General features: G+C 36.3%; 1 protein-coding gene across 1 annotated transcript; it reads right to left on the bottom strand.

Annotated features, from left to right (window-relative positions):
* Positions 1 to 1,836: 1,836 nt before the first annotated feature.
* Positions 1,837 to 23,135, bottom strand: LOC127802129 (uncharacterized). The gene is made up of 5 exons (XM_052337822.1): positions 22,840 to 23,135; positions 22,639 to 22,752; positions 3,119 to 4,136; positions 2,034 to 2,576; positions 1,837 to 1,938 (listed from the first exon to the last, which is right to left on the bottom strand). The coding sequence occupies exons 1-5, from the start codon at positions 23,133 to 23,135 to the stop codon at positions 1,837 to 1,839; spliced, it is 2,073 nt and encodes a 690-aa protein (XP_052193782.1).
* Positions 23,136 to 27,433: the final 4,298 nt, after the last annotated feature.

Raw genomic sequence — 27,433 nt, 5'->3', positions numbered from 1 at the left:
TCAGACGGGAGTATCGTTTCGAGGGAGCCTATGGCTCGGCTGTTGAGAGTACTGATAGAGATACGGGTGGCGGGAGTACCGACCCGGGATGGCGCGCACAGGATGCTGGAGGTATTTGTTATCGTCCAGGACAGCGACAGGTTGGTATGGGATTTGGGTGCCAAGTGTCTTATGTGAGCCTCAAGGACCGGTATGCGCTTTTGTTATGTTATGCTATTGTGTTGTAGCGTCTCATGGCTTGTGTGTACCTGGAGGTTTATTCTGGGGAGAGATTTTTGGTTTTGTGTAGCCTTCAGCCTTTCTTTTCTTTATGCTTGCTGAGTCTCTCGACTCACCTTGCTTTCCATCATTCCAGGTAGTGGCAGCGTGGGCCATGGCAAGGGGGTCAGCTCTAGTGGCAGAGTCGGTGCGGTGTACAGGCAGTCCCGTCAATCCCTATCCACTCTGATGTCTAAGTAGAATTTATTCTATTATTTTGTACTGTGCCAGGTCTTTTCTCGAATCTTGTGTATGTCGGCACAGAAGTTTGTGTTTATTTATTTATCTTATGATCGTTGCGTTAGCGGGGTATCTATAGTGCATGCATGTCTTGAGCTTTGCTTCCGCTGTTCTTATTTTTGTGTATGCATGTCGGGGTGTTCTTTGTCTTGTGTTTATTACTTTTCTCCTCCCATAGGTACTCCCGTTCGGGTAGTTCGGGATATCCAGGCAGGGGTGCTTACAAATACACTTCTTATCAAATACAATTTTTATTAATATTACTTTTACAACACAATATAATACAACATACTACAACAAAAACACCAAACATATCCTTAAAATCAATTTTCTTTTTAACTTTAAAAGATAAATATACATATATAACTTTATTTCTTATCATTATTTATTTTTCATTAAGAAATTCAATATCTATACATGTCAAAAGGGGTTACGTTCATTAAAAAATTCAATATCTATTCATTATTTATTTATTTTTTATATTATAAATATTAAAATTAACCCCACCGACGGGGATTACGTTCACCCTGTTAAAAGGGGTGAACAAAATCGCACTCGTCAAAAAGGGATTACGTTCATTAAAAAATTCAATATCTATTCATTATTTATTTATTTTTTATTTTTTTATATTATAAATATTAAAATTAGCCCCCACCGACGGGAGTTCCGTTCACCCCGTTAAAAGGGGGTGAACAAAATCGCACTCGAGGTAATCACTAATTTTCCACAAATAGAAGTTACTAATTTTTCGTTATTAATTTTTTGATTTTGTTTGGTTTGCACTATAAAAGGTGATATTAACGAATGGACGAAGGCACAAAAAAAAGAAATTTAAATTCTCACGAGATAAGGAATTATGTTGAGTATCAAATATTCAAATTTTTATAAAGATAAGATTATGTTTTGTCGTTCCTTCAAATGTTTCGTCCCCACGACATAAAAGGGTACTTATGAAGAGCGTAATCGTTTTTCAAAGATTCACTCCGAGTGTATATAAGTTATGACTGTATTTAAATTTATTTGAAAAGTGAATCAAGGGGAAGGTTACTCTCCTTCAAGATTAGTCGGGTGGAGCTTGAAATTTGAATAAAATAAATTAAAAAATAATTCAAACAATAAAAAAAAGAAATATTACCCCAAAACCAAATAAGTCCTCAGTGACCAAACCGTCTTACAAAATATTTAAGTTTATAGTCGTAACTTGTATGCACATCACCCACAAACGAAAAAACACAAACAAGCCTCATACTTTTTTCATCTACAATTTTAAATTAGCTTTTCATTTTCGTATTTACGTTGTCTCTAATCTAAGAAAAAAGATCAATATTTGATTGATTCCTATAATTCGATGATTTTATCTTCTCCACATTTGCCAACATCAATCACCATGGTGTGTTTCTCTTTTGACGGTAAGATTCTGCAACAGTTTCTTCTCGGTGCCTGCAAGAATCAAATTTACATAATAGAGTGAAAAAATTATAGCATGTTGTTGTTGTTCTTGTTGTTGTATGTAAGAGATGAAAATGAAATATTACTGTGTCCCAAAGATGTGGATTAGGCTTCTTGTGAACTTGAACCCTGCGAATGTCAGTTGGCCGGGGCTTCTCGCGGGTGCACCGAGAACCGGGGGCCCAATGCCGGATATACTCACTGGCGGTATGATTGGTGGAGGCGTTGAAGAGGGCATTGGACAGTACATAGACGAATGGCCTTTGGCATGGATCACTACTGGGCGAGCGAGTGTTGAAAGCAAATGCAGTGTAATCGGCCTTTCTGTACCAATTCTGGAAGGTTCTGATGGGCCTCTCAGCCTCGCGGGCCAGGACTATCGACGGGAACATTTGGACGGCGTAGCCCCAAGAGACTGAGACTGTCCAATTGTGGGACTTGTCGTAGCAAATGGACTGTTGGACGATGGCGGCGGAGTCTAGTTTCATGGCCGTATTTAGGCGGCGCAGGGCCTGGAGCTGGTTCACTCTGGGAAATATGGGCTCGATGATGTCCAGATGGTGCATTGAAACTAGGGGCGCAATTGGGTGCGCCATCAGAAGCCCAACGACGCTTCCGTACAAGTCAAACTGATACATGCACATACATTATTCACAAAGAAGAAAATCAGGCCGACCCTTTCAGTTTCGGGTGATGTGTGAAAAATGTCCTAACGAAGCAAATCATAATAATATCCTAATAATGCTAGCAAACATCAAACATATGCCCTTTTTGATTACTTAACAATACATGTAACTTGGGATAATTTACGAACTTGGTGAATATGTTTGGAGATGATTTGTTGCCCACGTCCAATGCGGGGTAGCAGAGTGTGTGTGAGTCTTACCCCCCTTTTCTCTCTCAATTTTTTGTTACTCAACACGTCGACGCAAGCAATATAAGAGTTTCGGTTTGGAGAAATCAAAGTTAAAACTTATCAAAAAAACTCTACTTGTATGACTCTTTTTAACTTACAAATTCGAAACTCACCCTCATCTAGAAGAAAAACACTAGAAAAAGTTTGACAAAATTAGATCGAAAGAAGAATTAAGAATCCGAAGGAAACAAGAATTAAACAGATAACAAAAGATAAAACAAACTGAATCAAGATTGTAGAGAAAAATAAAAAAACCTGGTGAAATCCAGCCTCCTTGGTAAGGGGAACACCAAGCTCAGCCATGCAAGCCTGAATCCGGTCATCGGAGCCGTACAATTCCGGGTACCTCTCAATGCACCGATCCTGCATTCTCTCAAGAGCTTTGGCCAACGCAATACTAATGGCGAACCCGCCGCCACCATAAGCCATATTGCAAGAGAAGTAAATGTTCTGTAAATGGCTCTCCGACGAACTACCGATGTAATAAAACTGGTTGTGATCATATTTCGCCAAAACCCTAACCAGGTTTTCTGCAACGAAGAACGTATCATCGTCCCCCATCACGATCCATCGCACATCCTCCAGGTTCATCCTCACAGTCTCCGAAACAATCCTTGAAATACGGATTCCAGATCTGTTTCCCTCCTTGTTCGTGTACTTGAAATTGGAAATATCGCTTGAGATTTTCAGAGGCGGCAGGGAGCTGTTCTTGGTAATTTTCACGGCCTCGTCGAGCCAAACGAAACCCCGCATCTGTTCGGGCCGCCACCATGCTTGGATGTAGTTTTTCCGGCGGTTCCAGAGCTTGGCCGAGGCTGCGATGCCGAAGACAACGTGCTTCAGCTGCGTTGTTTCTGGGTTTTCCAGGGCTTCATGAACAGCACTGGTCGATGATAGTGCTTCGTGAAATAGGTTTGTTTGGACATTGGCTGATTCTGGGTTTGTTGTTTGAAGATTGAAAATTGATTGTGAGTTTTGCGGGGTTTCATCAACTTGGCTGACTTGAACATTGGTTGATACAGATGATAAAGAAGATGATAACATGATTTGCTGGTTGAGTGAAGGCGAGAAGGGTGAATTAAGGCTTTGACAGATGCAGATCAAAGCAATGAGGAAGACGAAGACAAACATGTTCGGAGTGATCGTACAGAAACTGGGATCCCTCCATGGGTCGGCCATGGATGGAACAGAAGAATCTGAGTCTTCACGGAGTTCTCCACGTTCTTTACGTCCTTGACGGTGATCAATAATATGGATAGAGATCGATAATAATCTTCAAGTTAAGAAATTCTTTGTATAATTCAACAATCTTTAGGAGCCAAACTTCTTCATCGTATATATATTTTATATATTTGATGCTTATCTACCAAATCTCTCATCATTTTAATAGATAAGTGTTTGATCACTTAATTATCATATTTTTAATAATATTTATGTATTAATGTATTATATTTTATTTTATACTAATATAAATATATAATATATTAACACATTGTGTGTCATTAAAAGTGTTATCACTTCTCCAATTTGTCCTCTGCTTAATTATATTTAAATTATTTTTTTTATTATTTTATATTTATAATTCAAAATTAAAAAACAAACCAAATCTAAGAACCCACTACCATTGCCACCTTAACCACTCTCCAAAATCAAATCAGCACAACAGAAAGTTTATGTTCTGTAAGAACAATGAAAAATATTATATATTTTTTAATCTCTATGTTTTTTTATTTTTTAATGCATAAGTGAAACTAGAAAATAATGTAAAAGATGGTGAAAATTATTTACACTACAAAAAAAAAAAAAAAAAACCCAACTTTGAGGACTCAATCAATTCAATAACAAAATTTAAAACTTATCAATTTTACAGTTAAATTTTTAATTTTATTTTAATTATATAATGCTTTTAAAACTCAAATTAATTAAAAACTCATACTCTTTTGATCTATTAACTGTTAAATTTTTTTCTTATTTTTCAAACTTAATCACTTACGTACGTAATGACAAACTCTAATTATATGTACTTGATTAACTTTGAAAAATGAAAAAAAAAAATTAATAACTAACACATCAACAATTATTAATTGTTAAGTTTTACAGTGTTGTAGAAATGATAGAAAATTAAAATTAAGTAAACAAAAAGGTTTCAATATTTACTATTTTTTGCATTTTTTCTGCAAAAATGCAAAAAGAGTTGTCATGAGCCTCTCTTGTTAGAGTAACACGATAGTATGACATTACACAATAAGAAGGATAAATTGAGTGTTTTAAAAAAACTGTTTATTTCTAAAATATATTAAGAATTAGTTAATAGAACAGTAAATTTTGAAGTGAAATAAGAAATGCCAAGATAACAAAAGTGAACATGTATAATAGAGACAATAAATTTAGAGTGATTTAATATAACTCAGTGTACATTTACTACTTTAGCTCTCCAGTAGAAATTTTAAAATCCATTAAATAACTTTCAGATTACAAACCACAACCTTTTACACCAACTAAAATCCAAGCTAATTTTTCAAGTATATCCCTCTAAGAAGTATATAACACAAGAAAGATAATGAGAGTAACAACTCCCAGGAATACACCAGTCTCTAATACAAGGTTTTGAAAATGATTTACAATGAATGAAATATCGTGACATAAAATGAGTAAAAAATGAAGCACAAAGACACTTGAGAATGTATATTCTAAAACATGAAAGCCCAATTGTCAATATCACTATTAGAGCTTCAAATCTTCTCATATATATAGACTTCATCATCATTCTTTGAAGATATAGCTGTTAAAGACAAAAACTTGACCTATAGAGAGTCAGAGATTAGTGTTTAAATCTTTGTGACAAAAACAATAGACTGATTTTGGAAATTGGTTGATTTTTAAATTTTTGGACAGGTCAATCAACATAATAGAAAAATTAGTCAACAATTCAAGAAAACTTTCAACTAAAATGTTTACAGAAATGATCGACAATAAACAATTGAGAGTATGCATATTAAACGGAATGGTCTACAGATAAAAACATTCAAAATCGATAGTTTTAACATTTTGTCTTCAAAATGAACAAAATTGAATGTTTCAAGTCCATTTATTAAAGCTTTGTGAAAACAATATTCCTCATAAAAATTAATACAACATCTCTCACAGCAACCTTTCTTCTCTACCAGGGATGGAAAGCGGCAAAACTTGTGCAATGGTAAAGGCAGTGATTGACTGTTTCTTCCATGTGTGCAGTAGCGATGGCTACAACTAAATTCAACTCCAACAACGGTTGCAATCTTATTTTCTCCTCATGCCAATGGTTTTATATACAGTGGCTACTCTCTCATCTATATATAATTGACATAAAGAATACATTACACATTGTTCAAAACCTCCAGAAACTACTCTAGAGTTGGATTTTCAATTCATGATTTTAATAATTCTTGTATTTGGATTATAAAAAAGTGCAAAAATTGGAATTCTATTTCGATTTCAATTATAGATTTTAATTAATTGAAATTAGATTTCTATTTCATTAAAACTCTAGGATTAGAATATTTATTAAAGTTTATTAGAATTGAAAAGAAAATAATTAGACTTCTTAATTAGACCCCACCTATTTATTTAACTATATATTATCCATTATCTATATACCATTATGTAAGCAAACAAAATTAACTTTATTACCAAGATTTACACTCATAACCTCTAAATAGTATCCAATTTGCAAACAAATTAATACTATACCAATAATCATTTTATTAAAATTTTGTCTAACTAAATTAAAAAATAAACTATAATTATCAAATGACACTTAATAAATTTTTATTAAACTTTTTTTTTTTTGCACTTATATAGCACGGATCATGTAATACCCAAAATTCTTGTAAACTATTGATCTTTAAGAAATACCACGTAATTCTTGTAAATACAACGTTTCATGGAATTAGGGATTTCGGGTATAAGTGTAGTTTATAAAAGTTAGGAGAGGCAAGTGTAATTTCCCCAAACCTTGGCATTTGATGCAAGGAATCACTTCTTCAAGGATATAATTGGGAAATTCAAGCAAGCCCAATGACTTAAATGGCAAGGGGCAAAGCATAAAATACATAGAAATTTTGGGCCAAAGCGCAATTTTTGAAAACTTGTAACTGGATCGTTAGAATAACCAAACAGGACGAACAAGAAGTTGATGGAGTAATGATGAGACACCAATCCCAAGGCACAAATGTCAAGAAAGGGTAAAACTCATGATGACGCACATATCTTGAGGTGACCTGTGGGGAAATCCTATTTGTCGAAAAAGTCTACAAATACAAGGTTCTAGGAAATATTTTGAGGCATTCCACAAGAGAGGGAAGTGAGGATATTAAGAGAGATATTTTGCAAAAAATGAGGAAGGGAAGTTCTTCTAAAAATGAGGGAGAAACAGCCTCTCTAGAGTTTTTGGGCCATCATCGAAGTTCATGCTGAACAGTCAAGAAAACAACTAGGTAAGTCCCATTTAAGCTCATATTCAGGTAGAGGGGGAAGAGAGAAAGCCTTAGGAACAAACGAAATTCGAATCAAAGTTAAAATGAGGGAGAAATTGCAAAAAAACAAAGGTTGGGTCATTCTCGTGTTCGCCATCGCTTGAGAAGGTGACTGGCGCGTGCAGTGCTCGTGCCACTGCACGTGCCAGTCTAGCCTGCATGTATAGGCATGTGGCTACTCTCCCAGCAGCTCATGCGGGCACATGTCAGACCCATTTCCCCTGAAAGTTTTCAAAAATAATTATTTAAATATTTTCTGCAACTTTATGTAAAAATATTTTGTATTTGTGTGATGGAAATTCGTGTTTTGTAGAAGATTCAATCCCGATACCTTGTGAACAGTAACCTTCGAAGGTAAATAGTAAGGGTGAGGTATTCCTGCATCCTCCTTTGTCTCATATTAACTATTTGTTGAATCATTTGTGCTTGGTTGTGGCTTTCACCTTCATGTTTTCTTGTGTAAGGCATATCTTTCCATTTTCCATACATCATGCTTCATGTGGTTGTGGTAAGCTAATGGCCATCATGTGTGATCTTGTGGGGTCACGTGCCCGTGCGGTGGGGTTAAAGTGTTGGACATGGTGTGCGCGGGGATGATTGCAACATTCTGGCATGGCTTCCACAAGGGGGGAGACTTCAGTTTTGCATTTATTGCATTTGCATATACCTCTTCTTGGATTACCTCACTTAGATGTATCATATCTTATATTATTGGCATATTCAAACATGTCAGGTTTTGGGGAGATAGACAGGCAAGCGGGCAAGGAGGTGGTGAACGCTTAGTCAATTTCTTCTATTTGTGTTCCAAGACTTGTAATTAAGTTTAAGTGATGTAACTATGTTTAAGAACTCTTAATACTTGTGTGTTCAAATGCGCTTATCGTATGAATGTACTTTTCTTTCTTTCCCTGCTCGTGTTAAGGGAAATGTTTTAGTTCTTTGTACTTGTTCTAAAGAAACATAAAAGGAAACCTAGATAATTTTTAAATTTTAGATTCGATTCATAACTTCTGTTGGCATGGGTTTCCATAACACCCATGAGACGAAACTTGTATGTATGTGGCTCCTTAATATGATCGAAATTGCAGGGTGTTATAGTTGGTATTAGAGCTTGAAATTAGTCTAAGCCTTGATTTGACTAATGTTAAGGATGTCTTAATGTGTGGCAGGAATGGATCATTCAAATATCATAGATATCTAAATCTAGCGTGCCATCGTAGGGTGGGGGACAACGTTGCTAAAGGGATGATTCATGCACCCATGGAAGGCATTGGGGTACTTTTTAAACATAGTCATCCCCATTTTGCAACAATTCCCACATGAGATAATAGTTCCAAATGCCGTAGGAATTCAGATAACTTATTTGATATCTTTACTGACTCTAGAAATGTAGGTTATAGCTAATCAACTTTACGCCTTGGGAGCTTACAATGACTTTTTAGAATTCACAATCAATTATGGGAGGCCAACTTGAATCAAGGTATTGGAGATATGCCTGAAGATTGGATGAGATTAGAGCCTGTGGAATTACTAGAAGAGCGAACTCTTACACATCTACTTGTATCTGAGTTAGAGGAAGGGTATCTTTGCTGTGAGACTGAGGAATTAGTTTTGTTTGAGAGGTTGTAAATGTGTACAAAAGTAATAGTGGAATTAGATGTGGCATGTACATATATACAAATGAGGATGCATAGTAGAATAGAATAGTTATGTATGCTTACCCATGAAAGTTTATGTCTGTCTAAGCAAAGGAGTGTACAAAGAAAATATAATAGTAACTATTGGTTTTGTGTTTCCTAATGAGGCCCAAAGCTGTGACGATTTTTCGGGTGGGTTTTATCTTCATAGGCTTCGGCCCGGGATTGAAGAACCCAAGTCCGTCACCACTTTTAGGCAGCCCATTTTAGAAGCCAGGCCACAAGCCCTATTCCCACTTTAGAGGAGAAATGGGCATTAGCCCATTTGCTCAAGTGGGGGGAAGCCCACTGTTCTGAGCCCAAAAGCCCACATTTAAAAGGCTCGTGTGAGGCCCATTTCCTTGATATTTCTCTCTATCTATCTTGGCTAAACCCTAGCCCTCCCTCTCTCTCTTTTCTTTGCTTGGCCTATTGCTTCCTTCGTTGTTTTCTTTTGCGGCTGATCTTCGATGGCTTTGTTTCCATGTCGGCCCGATGCTTCTTTCCATGTTGAGAGACAACATCTATCCTTGTTGATCTTGGTCTATTTGTTGGTGTCGCATGCCCTATTTAGGGGGTTTCAATCATCCATTCTCGGTAAGCTTTTCTCTTTGCTTTGTGCTTTCTATCCTTTGTCTTTGTGACCGATCTACCTTTTGTGGTAACCTACTGTGTGTGGCTTTGATCGATTGGGTGAGAGAGGGTTTCGTTTGTGTTCGGCCAAGAGGCGTTGGGGCTTTCTAGGTTTTCGATTTGAGGGCTGGTTTGAGGGTTTCGTTGTGGCTTGTGGTTCCTATTCGTTGGCGTTACCAAAGTGGTGAATGGACTCACAGATCTGAGCCTTTAATCGATCTTATACAGGGAGTTTTTACTTCGTGTTCATCTTCTTGTTGCTATTATCGATACTTTGTGTATTGTTCTTTACATTTGATTAGATCTGATTCGATGTTATTGCACTAACCCTATTGTCTTGTAGAGATTTTTCGCAACAAATGGTATCAGAGCCTTGTATGGCTCCTAGGTAGTGCTTGTTCGAATCAGATCTAGAAAAAAGCCTCATCGTTTTCAAATCTAATTTCACGGTGAGTTTGTTCCATATCAGATCTGAGCTCGGTTCGATTATTCTTTGCAGGTTGTGAGTTGGGTCGAAAGGACCCCAGATCCGGATCCAGCAAGTCGTGGGTCATCTCCCCGAGTAGCACGTGGCTGCTCACTCGCCTATCGGCCAGCGGTGCGTGAGCTTGCAGGCGGCAGTGGGTGAGGCAGCGCGTGGGGGCTGGGGTGCCCTTCTTCTGTTCCAGATCTGATCCTGCATCACTCATAGATCTCAGCCCTGAGATTTGTACTGGTAACCTCTATGGTTTTAAATTCTGTAATTCTCATTTTCAACATCTAGCAGGTTATCGTGTGGGGGTGGCCATTAGGTTTGGGGTTATCCTGTGGTGGTAACCATTGCTTGTTGCTAGAATTAGGATTGTCTGTGATTTTCTTGTGCTAGCATAACCTGTTTTGGTGCGGTTAAGTCTTGCTTAGAAAATCAGTTGCTTAGTGTCGTGTGTGAATTCTACCTGGTCTAATCCTTTGTGGGTTTCAGTGGCTGTTTATGATTTACTGTTATCTAAACTGCTTAGTATTTTTTTTAGATATTACTGAGTAGAGTTGTGCTAATCTGTGTGATTACTAAAATTGCTAAGTGCTTGAAAAATCTTTTGCTAATTGGCCCTTTGATTCTTTGTGAATCTGCTGCCTAAGTTTTCTTTAAATTAAAACTTTGTGTTTTCTTTAAAGTCTCCTTAGTTTGCATATCTAATTTCTTATACTCTTAGTGGGTATCTAGTGTTTGTTTTGAATTTTTTTTTTATAATTTACTTGAGGCTGTTTTAATTGCTTAAGTGCTTTAAAATTGTGCCTAGTAAATCCGCCCCTTGATTGCTTAGTGTTTTAAAATTTTTATCTCTGTTAAAAATTTTGCCCCTTGATTAAATATGTTTTGTGTATATCCATTGTATAGGATACAGTGTGAAGAACTTAGTGTTTTGTAGGTTGCACTACTTATTTGTGTTAAGCATTTTCTTTGTAAACATGACCACACATTATGAAATAGGGATTTTCAAAGGGGAGGGGCATTTTGTCTATCTTTTGAAACAAAAATGAAAAGGATACTGCCTTGAGTGAGGTGGAGTCACTCAATCACCCTAAGTGGGAAGATGATGAGAGGGCCTAACCCTAAGTGGGAGAAGGAGAGAAGGCCTAACCCCTAAGTGGGAGAGGGATCCTAGCCTAAGTGGTAGGATGAGGAATATCCTAACCTAAGTGAGAGGATTAGAGAAATCCTAACCTAAGTGGTAGGATGGGGTAGATCCTAGCCTAAGTGATAGGATGAGTAAGATCCTAGCCTAAGTGGTAGGATAAGTGAGAAATCCTAGCCTAAGTGGGAGGATTAGGGAGATCTTACCCTAAGTGGGAGGATTAAAGAGACCCTTACCCTAAGTGGGAGGATTAGGGAGATCTTACCCCTAAGTGGGAGGATTAGTGAGATCCAAACCTAAGTGGAATGGAGAAAGAGCTAGCTCATATTTATGCATTTGTTGCATTTCCTATATGGATAATATGCATTTATTGCATTTCCTATGTGGATAATATGCATTTGTTGCGTTTCCAATGTGGATAATATGCATTTTTTTTAATGCATTTGTTGCTTGTCTAAGCTTTTGTTACCTATCGTATGCATTTGTTGCATGTTTATTTCCTATGTGGATGAGTAGGCATTTGTTGCATGATTAGATATTTGTTGTTAATACATGCATGTGTTGCTTAAATTATGCATTTGTTGCATGTTGCCTATGTGTGCTGGCCTTATTAGGAATCAAGGTGGAGATTGTTGGTTTTGTGTTTCCTAATGAGGCCCAAGGCTGTGATGATTTTTCGGGTGGATTTTATCTTCATAGGCTTCAGCCCGGGATTGAAGAACCCAAGTCCGTCACCACTTTTAGGCAGCCCATTTTAGAAGCCGGGCCACAAGCCCTATTCCCACTTTAGAGGAGAAATAGGCATTAGCCCATTTGCTCAAGTGGGGGGAAGCCCACTGTTCTGAGCCCAAAAGCCCATTATCTTTAAAGCCCAAAAGCCCACATATAAAAGGCCCGCGTGCAGCCCATTTCCTTGATATTTCTCTCTATCTATCTTGGCCGAACCCTAGCCCCCCCTCTCTCTCTCATTTCCTTGTTTGGCCGATTGCTTCCTTCGTGGTTTCCTTTTGTGGCTAATCTTCGATGGCTTTGTTTCCATGTCGGTTCGATGCTTCTTTCCATGTTGACAGACAACATCTGTCCTTGTTGATCTTGGCCGATTTGTTGGTGTTGCATACCCTATTTAGGGGGTTTCGATCATCCATTCTCGGTAAGCTTTTCTCTTTGCTTTGTGCTTTCTACCCTTTGTCTTTGTGACCGATCTACCTTTTGTGGTAATCTACTGTGTGTGGCTTTGATCGATTGGGTGAGAGAGGGTTTCGTTTGTGTTCGGCCAATAGGCGTTGGGGCTTTCTGGGTTTTCGATTTGAGGGCTGGTTTGAGGGTTTCGTTGTGGCTTATGGTTCCTATTCGTTGGCGTTACCAAAGTGGTGAATGGACTCACAGATCTGAGCCTTGAATCGATCTTATACAAGGAGTTTTTACTTCGTGTTCATCTTCTTGTTGCTATTATCGATACTTTGTGTATTGTTCTTTACATTTGATTAGATCTGGTTCGATGTTATTGCACTAACCCTACTGTCTTGTAGAGATTTTCCACAACAGTAACAATGGTCGTATAGATGATTATGAGATATATTTTTCACCCCTAAAACTTGAAGATTCTTTGGTTTTAGGATAGGGACCATAGAGAGGTTACCAACAGTACTCAATGAAGTAAGTAAGGAAAAAGGTTCGGGGGACAAGTAAGTGTATCAAAAGACTTCAAGAGATTAAATTTGATCAAATTTTGAAGTCTTTAGAGACATTTCTATAAAGATTGATGAGATTTTCTTTATTAGAAATTTGAGTTAGATTTTGTGGTCATTCTAATTTGTGATTTATTAGGATATTTGCGGATATTTGGAAGCTTTAGGATTCTGCGAATTTCAAGAACAAAAGTAGGAATTTTGTTGCTTGGAGAATTTACAAAAAATTAAGGACACAAACAGGACATCATGTTTACACCTCTATGTCTATGTGTACAAGTAAGGATATACTGGATGTTACATTGATGTTGCTAAACTTTAAAAGTTTTGATGACAAGATGAGTTTGGCACAGGGAAGTATGTAAATATGAGGGATGGACCTAATTGAAACCTTGAAGCAACATACTAGTTGGAGATATTTTTACCATTAAAGGATTTGGGATTATTGAAGAAATTTTGAAAAAAAAAAAGAAATGGAAGTTAGAATACCGTAATTCATGGTTCGCTTGAGGTAATAAGTGACTTGCAAGCATTTGAAAATTTAGATGAAGATTTTAGACAGGAAATGCTTGAGGAAATTGATTTTGGAGGCATTCAAAAGATGGGAAGACCTAATGAAATTAAGGAGGTTAGTAAGCATCTCAGTTATGAAGCCTTGTGAGGATGTAGCAATATATATAGATGCTTGAGAATTTTCAGCAATCACTCTCATAAATATGTTTGAAAGGATTAGAACTATGATTCTTCCCAAACTTGAGTCTTACTAATTGATTTGATGTTTTAGGAATATTTGGCAGCTAAATGTATAAATGTTGTTCTCATAAAATTTTATGTTTGTTTCAGATGGTAAACACCTAACGTACCCAAAGGTTTAAGCCAACTATTTGAAACTAACGTGGGAGTAGTACCCAAGAAGAGGAGTCACAATACTTCCACGAGGAACTGGAAGTTTCCCAGGAAGAATTACCCCAAGGAAGAAGTCAAGAGAATGGAACCCGAATGGATCGCATGGAACGGGTCGTGGAAAACATGTTAACCCTTATGCAAGGGACGCAATCATTGAGCTAGATTATCCCTCGAGTGCTTGATGCCACGGACAGGTTTCAATGACTCAATCCTCTCATTTTATGAGGAAAAACAAATGCTGACTCTAGCGAAAGTGAATATTGGTTAGAGCAACTCGAAAAGATTTTTGAATTCATTAAGTGTAGTGAAGAGAAAATCGTTTGTGCCACCTGTAATGCCCTATTTTTTCGAGCGTTAAATAACTTAAGAATTTTGGAAATATTTTTTTTATATATATAAATCATTTCCAGACAATCCCGTTTTATCTTATCAGCATACCAGAATAAGAATTAATAAGCTAAGACAAGTAATCATCACAAATGTGGAAGCTTAAAATCGAAACCAGATATGGTATATAATTGAATTTGCTTTAATCATAACATAAGAATTTGTACAATCGTATTATCAAATACTTAAATACATAGAGACTCATTTCTCGAAATAACAGCTAAGCACCTCAGATACAAACTAATGATCCCTCAAAAATACATCAAACCGTAATGATTATACATGATCATCAATATAGTATAATCTTCTAAGAACATGTCCTAAATCCTCACAAATGAGCATATACCCGAACAACTCGCTGAACACATTGGCCATTGACTGCTACGCTACCCTACACATTTATTTATCAAAACAATAACCAAATTTATCAAACATTAATCCTCTTGTTAAAGCAGGTATAGGGCGATTATACTCGCCAGTGTGCGTGTAGTACAATTTTAAATTTATAATTTGGTGAGTCCGAGTCGGTTCACAGGGAGACTATTTTGGATGAAAATAGAAATCACTAAATATTTGATTTTAAGAGGTGATTAAGATGATTTAAAAGAAAAGGTAAAAACTAAATTAACACTTAATTTAAATAGCTTGGGTCAAGACAATTTCAGTTTCAAAACCAATTAATTCTCAATTTAATAGAAAAGATCAGTAATATTCATTTGAATTAAGTTTTGTAGATCTATAAGTAATTTTAGTTCAAGATAATGATAATTCTTGTTTAAGCAATCTTCATACATGGCATGAAAATTCTAAGTTAAGCAATTATCATAAATTGAATTATATCCCACAAACAAAATTTATAAGTACAGATTAATCATTTGGGCTTGGGTATGAAAACATTTTCAGGTCTAGCAATCTTCATACGTGGCATGGAAACTCTAAATTAGGCTTATGCTCCAATTCAAACTCAAAGATACACTATACACACACTGCTCAAATTAAATCAAATTAATATTACATAATTGAAGCGCAACTTTCTTTGAAAATTATTGGCGTTGGACACTGTCCTTGCCTTAACCAAAGATTTGATTTAGCTACTCATCTTCATTTTAAAATAAATTTGCAGAAATTTAAATGACGAGAATTAAAAGACAGTATTTAAAAGATAATTTTTTAACCGACCATATAGGCGGTATATAATGAAAAGACAATAATTGAAAGGTTATTTTTTAACCGACCATATAAGCGGTATATAATGAAAAGACAATAATTGAAAGACTATTTTTTAACCGACCATATAGGCGGTATATAATGAAAAGACAATATTTGAAGACAATATTCAACCGACCATATAGGCGGTATATAATAAAAAGACAATATGAATAACATAATACAATTATATGGAAACAAAGTTGAAGATTTGAGAGAGAAATTTTAAGAACAAAACTATATAGAAACTAAAGTTGAAAATTTGAGAGAGAAATCTTAAGATTACAACTATGCTTTCATTATAGGAAAATTGAATGGTTATAAATACACCCCAAGTGCTCTATTTATAGGCTAAAAGATGCAATAAAGACCACTCAATTATATAATTTAATAATATAAAATATCTAAAGAAAAAATAAAATACCTAATTTAAAAATACAAAGATAAATAAAGTATCTAATTACTTAAAAAGTTCGGATCAAAGTGTAGTTCTTGAAACTTCGTGACTTGATGTAAGCAATGACATCATTCCAACCCATGATGTAAACGGTGATGTCATTCCAACCCATGATGTAAGCAATGATGTCATTCCAACCCATGATGTAAGCGATGATGTCATCAATTTGTGGAACTTGGGCTTTTCATATTTTTCGGCTTGGGCCTTCTTTGTGTTGGGCTTGAGCCTTCCTTGTTTTGGGCCTTCCTTGTGTTGGGTTTGAGTCCAGGCCTTTCTTGTGTTAGGCTTGGGCCTGAGCCTTTCTTGTTTTGAGCTTGGGCCTTCCTTGTTTTGGGCTTGGAATCCATAATATTATATTATTATATATATTATATTTATTTTTTTATATTTTATATATATTTTTATATTAATATTTTTAAACATGTATAAAATCACAAAATACATAATAATATTCAATTTAAACTATTTTAAGATCAAAATAAGGGTGAAATTATAACAAAATTTTTACAAAATTGACCACTAATCACACCTCTCAACTTAAACATTGCTAGTCCCATAGCAATTAGACGTTACACTGGCCAGTATTTATTCACAATAATCGCATGAATATAAAATTTTCAAATTCGAAACCGAAATTCATAGAACAGAACAAGTTATCTTTCATACAGTCGAATACTCTAAATCAGATTTCGGTCAAAGGTCATACAATCTTAGGAACGACAATTAGGATGACCATCATTATACCTTACTCCCTCGAAGTTTCGACTTCAAATCTTACTATAGATTTTCCCTCCAATAAAAAAAATGATTCTTCAAGTGTACACACAAGGAGGTCCACCGTTACAAGAGTAAATGCAAAACAAGTTCAAACTCGGTATCATCCCAAATACAAAGAACGTATTTTCATGAAAAAATAAGGAACTTGACATAGCTTCATGACTGGAATAATGCCATAGATAAATAACTTTTGAATTTAAACAAAATTCCCTACTTCGAACTCGAATCCTGAGATTACATGATTTATAGCATCAAAAGAGACCAGACCAGGTTGTAATAGGGCTATGAGGTTAATATGGGTTGTCAAAGAAAAGGGTAAAGTGTGCAAAGGGTGTGTCGGATTTTTTTCCTCTTTTTTTTTTTTTTTTGACACTAATATCAAATTGGACATATTGTTTTCTTCAGCATTTATTTTGAAACACTTGTGCTGAAAAGCTAAGAGAACTTCCATTTTTTTTTTCTTTCTTTTTTTTTTCTTTTTTCTTTCTTTTTTTTTTTATATGAAAATATCAAGATAAACTGATTCCTAAAAACACACCAAGTTGGACAAACTTCATATGGTTATGGCTTAAACGAAGGTAAGAAAAGGAATTGTGCTAAGAACAACTCAAATGGGCTAGCAATGGAGGTTAATGTAAAAGAAGAAAAAAGGTTAATAGGTCCAAATTGAAAGAAATTGATCCCCTTATTATGCTTCTACAAAACGATATTACTCAGTCAACTAATTCAGAGTTTGAAACCAGCCAAATTCATCCACTATCATACTAGACATTCAAAGAAAATTAATGTTTTGAAGCTATTGAAAATATGAGATCAACAATAAAGCGCATTTAGAATAAGTGTTATTTCACTCTGAATTAACGATTATTAGGCTCAAACACTCACTCGGGTAATAGTCTCCACTTCTGTTGAGGGATCATGCAGTGTGCTAATTAACTAATTACCATTGCCTTTGACTTTATGACAGACAAACCAATTTCTAATTATTAAACACCCGATGCATGCAAATCACTTATTCTAATCCCATACATCTACGTTTTCAAATAAGAAATTAATGCATTCATGATTCATACTACAAATTCAATTGTCTATTAGTATATAACTCCAAAGCTTTAGGGATAACATTATTTAAAGCACACACAATTTTTTTAATTTCTAATAGAAGTAGATAAAAGTAAATAATTCACACAAAACTACAAGCATGCAGTTATAAATTCACAGTTAAACATGGACTAGATAGCTCATAAATATACCTTATTCCCCCTAACTTGAATTGCAGTAATAAAATAGGGTTGTTAGGAATACCTATAACTCCACGAGTCTGTAAGTTTACTGTGAACTACTAAATCTTCAACAAACAAGTGAAAATACCCTACATATATTTTATATATATATTTTTTTTCACACCGAAATAAGAAAAATTCATGCAAGTCAAAATAAACAGATGCGTCTCAAGAGTATAGAAAAGTGCTCCTTACTCAGCCATCTTATCATAGACTTATCTAATAGCATTCCATAATTTTTTAAACAAAACATAAAATAAATTCATGCAAGTCAAAATAAACAGATGCGTCTCAAGAGTACAGAAAAGTGCTCCTTACTCAGTCATCTTATCATAGACTTGCCTTCCTTAGAGGGATAAATCTAAATTAATTGGACCCCTTTTGCACTTGTTTCCAATTGCCTTAGACCAGTCTATCCGAGACTCATAAGGATCATGCTGTGGAACATAAGCTTGTAATTTCTCTAGTAGCTCCTTAATGGTGGATGCGGAAATGAGAATATTTCTTGCAGAAAGAGAAATGAACTTTTCTTCCACAGCCTGATCAAGAAAAGAGAGCAACCCATCAAAAAAAGGTTAATATTTAAAAGTCCAATGGGTTTGGTATGGAGATTGCTCTTAGCCCAGGAGATTATACAAAAGATTTCTTCAAGTGTACCAAAACCTCCCGGCAAAGTAATGAAGGCATCTGACTGATAAATCTTACAAGCCATGCGCTCAGACATAGAAGTCATTCTTTTAAGTTGACCTCGTGTATACCCGAAAATCTGTGGATCAACCAAAGGGATTGGCATAACACCTACCACATATGATTGCCCAAGATGTGTAGCCTGTGAAACACATCCATTCAATCCATGACTTCCCCCTCCATAGACCAAATTAATTTTTCTCTCTCCCAATTTTATACCAAGTTTGCTTGTTGCAAGTGTGTAACAAATATCGCTCCCAAGTTGAGAGCCACATAGTACACATATGGTATTGATTCAACAAACTGGCTGGCCATTCATTTATGTTAGTTCTTTATGTACGCCCTGGAAGTAGAACTGGTTAAAGAGGTTTGACAATCAAAAGTAACTACATAGAAATTCAACAATAAATAAACATAAACAAAAATCATGCGTATATACAAGTAGTTGTGATTGTGGTTCACATCTTCCTCTGGTTTTACGTCCAAAAATGGATTAAACACCTTCTATGAAGTGGGGATAGGCTTCTCATCCAATTTTCTTATAGATTGGCAAACAGGGTCAATTATAGTCAAATTCCCAAGACTATAGCGTTGGTGGTCACTTCTAAACTGGGTCCATAAAGCAAGAATTTCTCGTTGTACTATTCCACACAGATGCGTCTCAAGAGTCAATCGGATATCATCCAAAGACTCCTTACTCAGCCTATTCTTTATGAAACTAATTTTATCATCTCGATTTATGGAAGTAAACCCCACAGATTTGCATCGTGTGTTACAAGTCCATCGAGCACATTTGTGACAACCATTTTATCTTTTTTCTCTTCATTTTTTCAAAAAACTACTATTTCCCAAGCCTGGGAAGTGCTTAAAACTAGATGAAATTTTGCCAAGAAATCGAACTTTTGCTTCAATCAACCAGCGAATATCCTCAGGGATATTTTTATACATCAACATCCTAAGTCTTTCACACGCAGTGGCATAAATCTTTTTTAAATCATTTTATGGGAGAGATGGATAGTACTTACGAATTTTCAAGAGCTGAAGATCCATTTTTTAAATCAGAACTATCGTAAGAGAAAAGTAGAACAAAATTATGAATCTTACAAAAGGGACGAGAGTACCTGATCGGAGAACAACACAAAGGAGAGAAGATTGAGCTCAAAGAAGTGTGGCTTGCCTCATGCAGATACGGGGTCTCTTATAGGGCTGTGGAAGTCACCATTCCAACAACCACACTTGGCTCGAGGCGTGCCACAAGTGCAGGGTCACGTCTGGCGTCTCCTTTTTCAACGTTCAACGTTTCTTTTTCAACCCTTGGCATTTCTTTTTCTTTATAGGGCAGTGTGTTGTTTACTTTATAGGGCAGTGTGATTGCTCTGCCCAAAAAACAAAAGTGGTTGTCATCAGCATTAAGTCTGTCTCCTTCTTATATCTTTATATATATATATATTTTTTAAAAAGTGAAAATTTTATTTTATTATATATTTTTTAAGAATTTTTTAATTTTTTTTAAAGGGCCCAATAAAATCACATATACCACACAAAACAATTCCTTAAGTACACCATACCCCCCAACTTGAATTGCGCATTGTCCTCAATCGATAATAATAGAAAAGATAGATGACAGGTATACCTGGCAGTCATCAATGCATGAATATGTGATGTTTTCTTCACCCTGAATAGCTACAGGGGTTGTTATTAATGTCCTGGACCTAAAGACATCCATTTAACCTAAATGGAAAGGTGGTCTTTTAACGTCAGATTCCTAGACGATACGAAACCTCCTTTACTCATTTGATGGTGGATCCCCTAAATCCACACTTCCTTCGTCTTCCTCATAACTATATTGATAAGGTTTCAACCTATGACCATTAACCTTAAGGCATTGCCCTGACTCCTGATTTTTAATTTCGAAAGCCCCATATTTCGAGATGGACTTGATTATGAAGGGGCCAGCCCATCTTGACTTTAATTTTCTCGGGAATAAATGCAATCGAGAATCATACAAAAGTACCTGTTGCCCGACATGAAAGCTTTTCCTAATGATGCGTCGGTTATGCAACTCTTTCATGCGAAGCTTGTCCAGTCGTGCATTTTCAAATGCATTGTTTCTTATTTCATCAAGCTCGTTTAATTGGAGCTTCCTAGAGAGGCCTGCTTCGGTCAAACTCTTGTTAATTCTTTGAATTGCCCAATATGCTCTATGTTCAATTTCCATGGGTAGATGACAAGGTTTACCATACACTAATCTATATGGAGACATTCCCAAGATCGTTTTATATGCAGTCCTATATGCCTAAAGAACGTCCACTAATCTCAAAGACTAATCTTTGTGATTGGTGGAAACGGTCTTTTCTAGGATATGTTTAATCTCCCTATTAGCTAGCTCAGCCTGACCACTTGTTTGGGGATGGTACGGGCATGGAAATCTTATGTAACACACCATATTTTTTCATGAGACCTGCCACGACCTTGTTACAAAAATGGGAACCTTGGGTACTAATGATTGCTCATGGCATCCCAAACCGACTGAAAATGTTCTCCCTTAAAAATTTCACCACAATCCTATGGTCATTGCTCCTTGTCGGGATTGCCTCGACGCATTTGGACACATAGTCGACAGCAAGTAAGATATACTCATGCCCAAACGAACTAACAAATGGAGCCATAAAGTCTATACCCCAGCAGTCAAAGACTTTTAACACCTGGATTGGTTGTAATGGCATCATGTTTCTCTTGGATAGACTGCTTAGTTTTTGACATCGATCACAAGTTGAACAAAATCTGTACACATCCTTAAATAGTGTTGCCCAACAAAATCCACTTTGTAGAATTTTTGCAACTATTTTCTTGATGGAAAAATGGCCTCCACAAGCAAGAGTGTGACAAAAATTAATGACACTTTGTTGTTCATGATTGGGGATGCATCTGCGAATGATTTGGTCAGGACAATACTTGAACAGATACGGGTCATCCCAGAAAAATGTCACCACCTTCCTGAAAAATTTTTGTTTATCTAGTTTATCTGGGATCTGTCTAGTGACTAGATAATTTTCTATGTCAGCGTACCATGGAAAGGTGAGTGGTTTAGTTTGAGTGTTTATTTGAAACAATTGTTCGTCAGGAAAGGAATCTTGGATTGGGTTTTCAAATTGATTAAGATTTTGGCATGGTAGACGAGACAAGTGATCGGCCACCACATTTTCTACCCCTTTTTTGTCTCTGATCTCGATATGGAATTCTTGTAACAATAAGATCCATCTAAGGAGATGGGGTTTTGCATCCTGCTTTGTTAATAAATATTTAAGAGCAGCATAGTCAGTAAAAATAATCACCAGTGACCCCACAAGGTAAGACCGGAATTTGTCTAGAGCGTAGACAATTGCTAGCAACTTTTTCTCTGTCGTGGTGTAGTTCTTTTGGCTCTCATTAAGAGTTTTGCTAGCGTAATATATCACATAAGGTTTCTTATCTTTCCTTTTCCCTAACACGGCTCCTATTGCGTAATCACTAGCGTCACACATCAGCTCAAATGGTAGGGGCCAATCAGGGGATTGAATGATGGGTGCGAAAACGAGTGAGTTTTTCAATTTCTCAAAAATAATTTGACATTTACTGGTCCACTCAAAGGGCATGTCTAGGACTAAAAGGCAACATAAAGGTATGGGTATGGCACTGAATGAAGCAATAAAGCGCCTATAAAAACCAGCATGGCCAAGAAAAGACTTAACATCCCTTACATTCTTCGAGGCGGGTAATTTTTGAATTAATTCAACCTTAAACTGATCGACCTCAATACCCTTAGAAGAAACAATGTGTCCCAAGACACTTCCTTGAGTGACCATGAAGTGGCATTTTTCTCAATTTAGCACTAAATGAGTTTCCTTGCACTGCTCCAGGACTCTCTCTAAATTTTTTAAACAACTGTTAAAGCTGTCTCCATACATTGAGAAGTCATCTATGAAGACTTCCACCACATTCTCTACCAATTCACTGAAAATGCTCATCACGCATCTTTGAAATGTTGCAGGGGCATTGTACAGACCGAAAGGCATTCGTCTGTAAGCAAATGTCCCAAATGGACAAGTGAATGTGATTTTCTCCTGATCCTTTAACGCGATTTCAATTTGATTTTACCCAAAGTACCCATCTAAGAAGCAGTAGAAGGCATGTCCCGCTATTCTATCTAAGACTTGATCCAGAAATGGAAGCGAAAAATGATCCTTCCTCGTCACGGAGTTGAGCTTCCTATAATCAATGCACATACACCATCCAGTCTGGATGCGCGTAGGGATGAGCTCATTGTTCTCATTTTCTATCACAGTGACTCCTGACTTCTTAGGTACAATTTGAGTCGGACTGACCCATTTGGAATCTAAGATGGGGTAAATGATACCTACATCTAACAGTTTAAGAACCTCTCCTTGGATAACTTCTTTCATGTTCGGGTTCAGACGCCTTTACATTTTCCTTACAGGTTTCGCATTTTCCTCTAAGAATATCCTATGGGTATAGGTGAGGGGGCTAATGCCATGTAGGTCAGAGATAGACCATCCTATAGTTTTTTTGTGCATTCTGAGGAGATCTAGTAATGCTTCCTCTTGATGTAATTCTAGACTTGATGAAATCACTACTGGCAAAGACTCCCTTTCACCTAAGAATGCGTACTTAAGGTGATTCGGTAATGGTTTTCTCTCAAGTTGGGGTGGGCGGACCAAAGATGGTGGGGTTTCATTCCTAGGTAATTTCAATGGCTCTGGGCTAGGCATCAATTGTGTGATCAATCTAGCTGACTTAACGTCAGGCTCTATCCTTTTCGAAGTTTTCTTCTCTAAATTATAAATAACCCGCTCATAAAGAGCCTTCTCAAAGTATTCTTCACTTAAGATCTGGATTAAATCAACCTCCTCCAATTCCATTTTGTCATTTGGTTGCTTAGCTACCTTGAAAACATTCATCTCCACCGTCATATTCCCAAATGATAGTTTCATGATCCCATTCCTACAATTGATGATAGCATTTGAAGTAGCAAGGAATGGTCTTCCTAGGATAACAGGAATAGGCGACTGAGGACCCTGGTGGGGCTGGGTATCTAAGACAATGAAGTCTATTGGGAAATAGAATTTGTCCACTTGGATTAGGACATCCTCCACAATCCCGCGAGGAACTTTTACTGAACGGTCGGCTAATTGAAGAGTGACCCTAGTGGGCTTGAGTTCTCCCAACCCTAGCTACTGATAGACACTGAAAGGCAACAGGTTGACACTAGCCCCTAGGTCAAGAAGTGCTTGGTCGACTTTTTGGCTTCCAATTATGCAAGTAATGGTAGGACATCCTGGGTCCTTGTACTTTGGAGGGGTCTTGAATTGGAGGATAGCACTTACTTGTTCCGTTAGGAATGCTTTTTCTTGCACATTGATTTTTCTTTTGACTATATAGAGATCCTTCAAAAACTTAGCATACAAATGTGTTTGCTCAATTGCATCCAATAAAGGAATTTTTTTCCTTACTTGTTTGAACACTTCGTATATGTCTGCATTTTTTTTATCTCTTTTTGATTGGGCTAATTTTTGAGGAAATGGTGGTCGAGGTTCAAATTTGGATCTCTCTTCAATACTCTTCTCTTTTTCCTTTTTCTTTCTCTCTTGCTCTCTTTCTTCCTCCTCGTCTTTCTTCTTACCATCTTTACTTCCTTCATTCATTTCCTCATTATTCATTTCATCATGCCCTTGGTCTTTTTTACTAGTGATAGGCCACACTGTCCTAGGGTCCTTAGGTTTCTCAATTACTTTCCCACTCCTAAGGATAATAACAGATTGAACTTGTTCATGATTCTCACTAGATAACCCTTCGGCCCTATGGGCTTGACCTACGGGGTTCGGACTTGGTTGTGAGGGAAACTTCCCTGGTTCTCTAACACTCAAGGTCTGAGTCAACTTAGTTAGCTAACTTCTCATGTCTTCTAGAGCCTTATTTATTTGTTCTTGAAACTTGGCTACTTGGGTATTAGTTCCTATTTGACCTTGCATGAATTGTTGAAGGGTGTCCTCTAGAGATCTCCTATGAGGAGGTTGATATGCACCAGATGACCCTTGGTTTGGTTGGTAAGACTGTGGCTGTGAGGGGAATTGTGCATGGGGTTGGGCGGCAGAATCATTTCTCTATGAAAAATTAGGGTGATTATGGGAGTTGGGGTGGTATGTATTGGAATTAGGATTGTACCCTGAGTAGTTCCCACCCTGATTCTGATTCTGATAAGGCCTACCCTCTGTGTGACGTGGTTGTGCTCCAGACGCTTGGCCATATAGGACCTCTTTAAAAGCAGGAATGGTAGGACAATCTTCTGTCATATGGCCATTCGTCTCACAGACCACGCAAAGGACTTCCACCTCATGGACGACTTTGGTCTTTTTTAACTCTAATTCTTCCATCTTCTTTGTTAATGCTGTTAACCGGGCATTGATGTTATGACTTTCACTTATTTGAAATTTTCCTCGAGGCTGTGGACTGACATGCTCTCTTGAGTCTTCCAAAGACAATGGACTTACCTCCCAATTCCTAGTATTCTCAACTAAAGTGTCGAAAAAGTGAAAAGCTTCTTCGGGTGTCTTCTCGTAAAATTCACCATTGCACATAATCGACACTAACATCTTAAGGTTGGGGGTCAAGGCATCATGAAAAAAACTAACCACCCGCCACTGCTCAAAAGCATGATGTGGGCAAGTAAGAAGTAGATCTTTGAAACGATCCCAGGCTTGAGCAAATGACTCGGTGGGTTTACAAGCAAAGTTCATCATTTGTCTTTGAAGGGATGCTGTCCTATTGGCCAGGAAGTATTTCTTTAAAAATTTAGTTTGCATTTCTCTCCATGTTCCTATTGATCTCGACTCTAATGTGTTCAACCATATTTTAGCTTTATCTTTTAATGAAAATGGGAACAATTTTAGCCTCACAGTATCCTCATTGACATTCTGATCGACACAAGTGCCGCAAACCTCTTCAAATTCTCTCATGTGAATGTACGGATTTTTCGAATCCATACCGTGAAAAGTAGGTAACGTCTGAATGGTACCCAATTTAAAGTTGAATCTATGATGGTTAACTGGAAGTGCAATGCAAGAGGGAGTAGTTTGCCTCGGAGGATGCAAATAGTCCCTGAGAGGTCGAAGCATTTCAACTCCCAAGGGATCTTGATTAGCATGATCACCCCTTTGAGCAGACATGTTATCATTTTGTTGAGATATTAGAGATTGTGAATGGACTTCTTGTTCTAGCACTCTACTTGATCTAAGTCTCATACACTGTTTAGTAACTAAAAGTTACTTAACAATTTTTTTTTTTTTTTTAAGTATGTAGATTTTTTTCTTATCTTTAAAATATTTATTTTTTATTTTGTTTTTTTTAAAAGTAGTAAAACAACAAAAATAACACACTAAGTTACCAATTAATTCCCCGACAACGGCGCCAAAAACTAACTGCTACGCTACCCTGCACATTTATTTATCAAACATTAATCCTCTTATTAAAGCAAGTATAGGGCGATTATACTCGCCAGTGTGCGAGTGTGTGTGCAGTACAATTTTAAATTTATAATTCGGTGAGTCCGAGTCGGTTCACATGGAGATTATTTTGAATAAAAATAGAAATCACTGAATATTTGATTTTAAGAGGTGATTAAGATGATCTAAAGGAAAAGGTTAAAACTAAATTAACATTGAATTTAAATAGCTTAGGTAAAGACAATTTCAGTGTCAAAACCAATTAATTCTCAATTTAATAGAAAAGATTAATAATATTCATCTGAATTAAGTTTTGCAGATCTATCAGAAATTTTAGTTCAAGATAATGATAATTCTTGTTTAGTACAGATTAATCATTTGGGCTTGGGTATGAAAACATTTCCAGGTCTAGCAATCTTCATACATGGCATGGAAACTCTAAGTTAGGCTTATGCTCTAATCCAAACTCAAAGATACACTATACGCACACTGCTCAAATTAAATCAGATTAATATTACACAATTGAAGCGTAGTTTTCTTTGGGAATCATTGGCGTTGGACACTATCCTTGCCTTAACCCAAGATTGGATTTAGCTACTCATCTTCATCTTAAAATAAATTGGAAGGAATTTAAATGATGAAAATTAAAAGACAGTATTTAAAAGATAATTTTTTAACCGACCATATAGGCAGTATATAATGAAAAGACAATAATTGAAAGACTATTTTTTAACCGACCATATAGGCAGTATATAATGAAAAGACAATAATTGAAAGACTATTTTTTAACAGACCATATAGGCGGTATATAATGAAAAGACAATATTTAAAGACAATATTCAACCGACCATATAGGCGGTATATAATAAAAAGAAAATATGAATAACATAATACAACTATATGGAAACAAAGTTGAAGATTTGAGAGAGAAATTTTAAGAACAAAATTATATAGAAACTAAAGTTGAAAATTTGAGAGAGAAATCTTAAGATTACAACTATGCTTTCATTATAGGAAAATTGCAATGGAGACTACCCAATTATATAATTTAATAATACAAAATATCTAAAGAAAAATAAAATACCTAATTTAAAAATACAAATATAAATAAAATATCTAATTACTTAAAAAGTTCGAGCCAAAGTGTAGTTCTTGAAACTTTGTGACTTGATGTAAGTGATGACATATTCCAACCTATGATGTAAGCGATGATGTCATTCCAACCCATGATGTAAGGGATG

The sequence above is a fragment of the Diospyros lotus genome, chromosome 5 (assembly GCF_014633365.1).
Source record: "Diospyros lotus cultivar Yz01 chromosome 5, ASM1463336v1, whole genome shotgun sequence".
NCBI classification, from domain to species: Eukaryota; Viridiplantae; Streptophyta; class Magnoliopsida; order Ericales; family Ebenaceae; genus Diospyros; species Diospyros lotus.
The sequence above is the reverse complement of the archived record's forward strand: the minus strand, read 5'-3'. Positions and strand labels throughout refer to the sequence as shown.